Raw genomic sequence first — 6,889 nt, 5'->3', positions numbered from 1 at the left:
CTATAACTATTTTCTTGCTTCACAGACCCGTACATCTCTAAAGATGTGCAATGTGTGTCTCTGTTTCGTTGTGGCTATATTGTTTAGACCATGTTCCAAGAAAATTAACATGTTTATTTATTATGACCAATATGTCATAAAATTGCTAATCATCATAATCAGATGACGCCTACACCGATTGATAAGCCTACGTCTGCGTCTGATGTGACCCCAAAATGTCAGGAAATTTCTTTTGCTTTAAGAGTACAGGAAATCAAAGAAATAAAAAATAAAATAATATTTGGACAAATCAAAAATATGCAAAATGCTCTATGATATGAGATTAGGGTAAACCAAACGATGAAACCGAAACCGACACCGAAACAAAACAATGCAACAATGCGAGGCTATGAATAATGAATATTTCATAAGTTTTATGATCAATAATTTCCAACAAAAATTCAGCCACTGTGGTTCAGTATAAAAGACAAAGCCATGTTGGAAAAGAATCATTCTAGTCTCGAACTTCATCAAACAATAATATCAAATCAAATCAATTCAGTTTCAGTCAAATCAAATAAAAAATCGAACTTTACAAAATGCGTGCCTTCATTGTCTTGTGTTTAGTGGCTGTTGCCTGTGCCCAATACAACTACCAACCTGGAAGCGGTGGTGGTGGTAACAACTATGGCTCTGACGGTGGATACGGTGGTAGCAGCTCGGGCCCTGGATTTGGTGGCAGCAGCGGCGGTGGCCCATCTTTCGGTGGTAGCGGTGCCTCGGGTCCCTCTTTCGGCGGTGTCGGTGCTTCTGGTCCCTCTTTCGGTGGCAGCAGCGGCGCTGGTCCTTCCTTCGGTGGTAGCGGTGCCTCGGGTCCCTCTTTCGGTGGCAGCAGCGGTGCTGGTCCCTCTTTCGGTGGTAGCAGCGGTGCTGGTCCCTCTTTCGGTGGTAGCGGTGCTTCTGGTCCCTCTTTCGGCTCATCCTCCCAGGAAGCCCCAGTCCAAGCTGCTCCCGAAAAGGAATTCATTACCTACACTGCCAACGATGAAGATTTCCATGATCCCGCTGCCACTCAACAATTCGCCAACTCCGTGAAACAAGGTCTCCGTGTTGTCTTCATCAAGGGCCCCGAAAGCAGTGGCTTGGAAGATGCCGCCCTCGCCTTGGCCAAGAACGCTGCCAGCCAACAAACCGCCATCTATGTCCTCAACAAGCAAACCGACCTCGCCGCTTTGGCCAACAAATTGAACGCTGAGAACAGCAACTCCAACAACAAACCCGATGTTCACTTCGTCAAATACCGCACCCCAGAGGATGCCATCAATGCCCAAAAGGCCATCCAAGGTCAATACGATGCCTTGGGCGGTCAATCGCAACACATCGATGGTGGCGTTGCCCCCTCCTTGAACTTTGCCTCCCAACCTGCCTTTGCTCCCTCTGGTGCTCCCGGTGGCGCTGCCACCAGCAACACCTACCTTCCCGCCTCCGTCCACCGCCGTCGTTTGCGCTTGAAGTAAACTGGCGTAAGTGCCGCGAAGTGAAGAAGCTGTTATAGACTGCCATTGATTGTTGTTATTGTTTGTTATTAATTTGTTAAGAAAATTCAATTAATCGATATTAAAAAATATTCTAAAAAAATACAATGTGTTTATAATAATTTGTTTGTGGAAAGAAGCCATTACATCCGGAAATTATAACTCGCTTGGGAAAATCGACTACAACAGACCCATCGGCCTTCAACCTACAGAAAAAGATTTGAAAACAAAATTATTTAAAAAGATTAAAAAGAGTAATGTTATTAAAGTAATAAAGTAAAACCAATAATTACAAATTTGGATTTAAAGAGGTTGAATTCGTAATTGTGAAATAGGAAATCTAGAAAATGCCTCAACTGAAATAAAAAATAAAAGTTTATGGTTGCCTACAAGAGTGTGATAGTTGAAAACTGAACAATAATTGAAGAGAAACCCCCAAAATAAGCTGATATGTTTGTAAAAAAGCTTCATATTAATGCGGAATATCTGCAAATGCAGCCGCGGGTAGCCAGAGGAGAATTTCAGTGAGGGGTTAGGTAGCCAATAATACTCGAAATGACAAGACGAGTAAATGGCGGCTTCATATAACCAATGGCCAACATCGGCGTACGTTCCCAGGTAGGGGCGGCTGAAGGCTAGCAAGCGCCTCGCGACATCGAAGGATGCATATGCGATCCCGCATAACGCATAACAAACCACGTCGCTGGACCCGCCCCCGCAAAATTATAAAGATTACTCTGAGGAACAAAAGAAAAGTAACATTGACGACCCACCCAAACGAAAAAAGGACCATAATCTGCGCATCTGCACCTGGAATGTCTGGACTTATTATAGAGAAGGTGCAGTATACGTACTGGCGGATGTATTGGAGAAGTACAAAGCAGCTATTACTGCCTTACAGGAAGTGGATGATGGAAGATGGATGGACTGGGATGGAATAGACTGGGTGGACTGGGAAGGGCTCCTCAACAACACCGACAGGTGACGAAATACACCCCTCCACGGGATAGCTATGAGCACCACACAGGCTGGAACTTTGAAGTCCGATCTGTGTGTGTGGTTGAGGTCCGATGGCTGTCACGAGACGCTTAGCTGAGTGCAAAAGGTTGCGGATAGTGGAATGCTCCATACGAGGTAGCTGCAACGGCAGTCGCTGATAATCAGCGGTATCGAGCGGAGAGTCTCAATGAGAGGCCGGGCGGCACAGGCTCTTGCACAAATACTCAGTGCCTATAATGCTCGATATGACAAAGCAGGTTATTGGCGCTTTTAAATAACAAATGGCCAACCTATTCCCGAGGCGATCGGTCTTTTAGGCGGGAACGACCTTTCTTACCTACAGGAGCTTCACAAGGATCGCCACCTCCACATAAAAATCTGGCTACAACAACAACGAACTACACTATAGCTGCCATAACACGAGGCATGAATTTGGCTGTGGATTTGTTGTTAGTCGGAGACTGAAACAACTTGTCTCCAGCTTTACTCAGGTGGATGAGAGTCTAGCCACAATTCGCATAAAATCCAAATTTTTCAACATCAGACATATTGTATTTGCGCCCATGCCCTGAGGGAAGATAAGAACGTTCGGGCCAAGGATATTTTTTACAAGCTCCTAGTAGGAGAATACGAGCACTGCACCGCCCATGATATTAAAATCGTCCTGGGAGATTTTATTGCGAAAAGAGGGAAGAAAAATTTAGCCTCCACGAGATAACGACCGATAATGGGTTGAGTCTAATAGACTTCGCCGCACCAAAACCATGGTAGATAGCAGCACCAGATTTCAACATAAATAAATTCACAAAGCCTCATAGTTGTCCTCAGATCAAGAAGTAAGGAAGCCAATTGCTTACGTTGTAATAGACATAAGGCATTCATCCAGCATGTTAGATGTATGATCGATTTTTAGAGCAAATATAGATTCGGATCATTACCTTGTTACAGTAAAAGTTCGCACCCGTTTAAGCATGGCCTTCTTTTTATAGCCCGAACCGCGTTCCGCAGTACGACACCTCCTTATACATGGTTTTTACATAACATAATACCTCACATATATGGCCAATTAAGAGGGGATAACCTACACTACACAAAAGCTGGACATCGAAAAACTGCAAACACAACAGATGACAATGGCATACTCCACTCGGTTGACGGCACTGCTTAATGAAAGCACTCAGATGATATAGTGGTGCAGTGGCAATCCACTGCGAAATCCATACTTGGATACCAGAAGCCCATGGTACGACCTAGATTGTCGAAATACTTCTGAAACAAGGAATGCGGCATACAGAGCAACCCTGTAGCAACGCACCAGATGAAGGATAGGTATAGGGAGAATTGGAGAGCGAAGAAACGTCCACTCCAGAGCAAAAACAGAAAATAGAAAGACGTGAGTGTGAGTGTGAGCGAAATGAGATGTAGGTTAGATTGAGTTGAAAAGAGGAGAGAAAAGATATTGAAACTAAAAGTCAAGACCCAAGATCGGTTTATATGGCAGATATATCAGGTTATGAACCGATTTAGACCATACCTGGCACAGTTGTCGGATGTGATACCAAAACACCACGTTCAAAATTTCAGAATCGGATAAGAATTGCTCCCTCTGGATGCTCAAGATGTCAAGACCCCAGATCAGTTTATATGGCAGCTATATCAAAACATGGACCGATTCGTAAAATCGCTACAGACCTACACTAATAAAAAGTATTTGGGCAAAATCTCAAGCGCCTAGCTTTACTCCTTCGAAAGTTAGCGTGATTTCGACAGACGGACGGACGGGCGGACGGGCGGACAGACGGATATAGCTAGATCGACTTTGAATATCATGACGATCAGAAATATATACACTTTATGGGGTCTTAAATTCTGTATAATTGTATATTTAGTTTACCAATTTCATGCTACGACCTAAAAAACTCGTTTAGATTCCTTAGAAAACGCTACATCCAACTTTGGACGTCGTGGCCATAATATTCCTTATTTTGCTTACTTGGATCAAAAAGAAGAAAATGGAGGGTATCCGTTTTCAAGCCATGTCTGAGTTTGGTATACCTGCAAAATCAATAATACAGGGTTACACTAGCTGATACACATTCCTCAGCGAGAATAGGAATGAAACTTTTCGAACCATTCAATACCAATCTTGGTTTCAGACAAGGAGACTGCTTATTGTAAGATCTTTTTAATATCCTATTAGTGAAGATTATACGAGATGTACATGTGAATAGATATGGCACATGCTACTCGCCTTTGCCGACGACATGGATATCATGGGTTTGAAAACGGAAATAGTAACTGCAGCCTTTGAAAAAATCTTAAGTGGAGAATATTGGAAATCACAATTTTGAGATAGGTTGCAACTTTATATACAGTTGTGTATAAAATAATATTGTGTTCCTCTAAAAAACATTTTAATTTATTTTATAAAAATTATTTTTTTAACTGAGCTGTTTTACTTAAGATGAAATATTAATCAATTCTCTAAATTGTATAACAGTAAAATATTTTATAAAAGCTACAAAAATATAAAATATTTTATTGAATAATTTTTCCCCCAAAATTTGTTGTTCAACATGATGGCAGTATTGAAACCCTACACTTTTAAAGCAAATGGCACAAAAATTTAAAATTAATTTGTAAAAATTAATTTTAAATTAATTATATCTGTGCCTAGAATAATAGCCTGTTATTTGATGTCTTCGGTACATCTACGATGCATGGAGTCTCAATAAGATCCTGGCATCTTTTTACAAGGAGCTTTAAACGGATTTTGTGCCTGGCATTACGAAATGCGTTCGATACCTCTTCCGCATTCGACATTCGGTTCTTTGTAAAATAATTATAAAGTCTCCCCATAAATGTTCAATGGGATTGACGAGAGGAGACTGAGCAGGTCACAGCTTAACCTGCCAATTTAAGAGTATGTCTCAGGTCATTATTTCGTTAGAGTTCCAATTTCAAAAGTATATTCCAGCCTGCATGTAACATATGGTGCTGCAATGTATTAACATAGCCATGATGTCTTGTATTTCATTACTGGATCTATACCGTTGCACAAAATGCTCCAACGAATCAATACTTTGTCCCACCATGTTTGACTGTCTTTGACTTTTTTGTAAATTATGATTTATAAATATTATGCACTAGCCGAACGGGGTCCGCTCCGCTGCGCCTTCTTTAACTCTCTAATATATTTTAAGGGTGGGGACACTTCGCCCTGAATGCGGATATCAAATTCGTGTCATTTTAGCCTATGACGCGTTCGAATCCTGGCGAGAACATTGGGCAAAGCGGTGTTTATCCCCTCTTAATGTTGGCGATATTTGCGAGGTACAATGCCATGCATGGTCATTTAAAAAAAATTCCCCAAAGAGGTGTCGCACTCCGGTACCCCGTTGGGACTCGGCTATAAAAAAGGTCCCTTATCATTGAGTTTAAACTTGTATCGGAAGGGCGGTGTGCTGCTTATCGAATATATTATAAGTTGCAATCTGGCGAGTTGTAATAAAGGGGATAAACCGACCTTTATTACCAGGAACGGGCAAGAGGTACTAGATATTACCTTTGTATCGGAAGATATCAGAGCAAGAATATGCGACTGGAAAGTGTTGGATGACCACAGCTTCTCCGATCATTGTTATATTAGTTTCAGCCTTGGAGAAAATACTGCAGAGTGGTCCCTCGGCTAAACAGATGAAAGCGGATTGGGATCAATTTCGGCACAAATTCTGCAGGTCTATCCCTTCTGGACCAGAAAAGGAAGTGGCAAGTGCGGAGGACATAGACATAATGGTCAAGCGGATCAGGAAGGCCCTGAATGACTCGCGTGTGTCATCCAAGCCAAGGGGCAAACAGCGATCGCCATGGTGGACCCCAGAACTGGTTTCTTTAATAAAGGGTTGCAGAAAATTTTTCAGCAGGGTGAAAGCCACAAGGGCATTACATCCATAAGGTTTAACTAAGACAAGGGCGAGCTGGGTGAAATTCTGCAGCTCCGTGGAGTATAAAACTGAAGCCTTTAAAATAAGGAAGATTCTATACTTGAAACCTATTACGGTAGGATACATTCAGAAGTCACAGAACATATGAATAATGTCTAGTGGGGAAACACTAGAACTAATCATTGATACACTTTTCCCGGGAAACTATCCAACGGAAAATGTGGCGCCAGAAGAGTTGTCACTGATATACATTCGAGTATATTGGAAAAATTGTGTATAAATCGAAAATCCTATGGGCGAAAAAAAATTTAGACTGCTTTAATTGCAAGGTCCTGATGATTTATCACCGGTTGAATTACAAGTTGTGTTCGATAGACAGGCTCCATGGCTTAGGGAGATATACTCTGCTTGTATCAGCATGTCGTATATATC

At 41.9% G+C, this 6,889-nt stretch overlaps 1 protein-coding gene across 1 annotated transcript; it reads left to right on the top strand.

Annotated features, from left to right (window-relative positions):
* Positions 1-578: 578 nt before the first annotated feature.
* LOC106083387 (keratin, type II cytoskeletal 2 epidermal-like) lies at positions 579-1,531 on the top strand. Its single transcript, XM_013246338.2, has one exon. The coding sequence runs from the start codon at positions 579-581 to the stop codon at positions 1,494-1,496; it is 918 nt and encodes a 305-aa protein (XP_013101792.1). The 3' UTR covers positions 1,497-1,531.
* Positions 1,532-6,889: the final 5,358 nt, after the last annotated feature.

This window comes from Stomoxys calcitrans, chromosome 2, assembly GCF_963082655.1.
Source record: "Stomoxys calcitrans chromosome 2, idStoCalc2.1, whole genome shotgun sequence".
Classification (NCBI taxonomy): domain Eukaryota; kingdom Metazoa; phylum Arthropoda; class Insecta; order Diptera; family Muscidae; genus Stomoxys; species Stomoxys calcitrans.
The sequence above is the reverse complement of the archived record's forward strand: the minus strand, read 5'-3'. Positions and strand labels throughout refer to the sequence as shown.

Excerpts from the sequence above, each read along its gene's own strand:
- LOC106083387 (XM_013246338.2), top strand. The coding sequence starts at position 579 with ATGCGTGCCTTCATTGTCTTGTGTTTAGTGGCTGTTGCCTGTGCCCAA.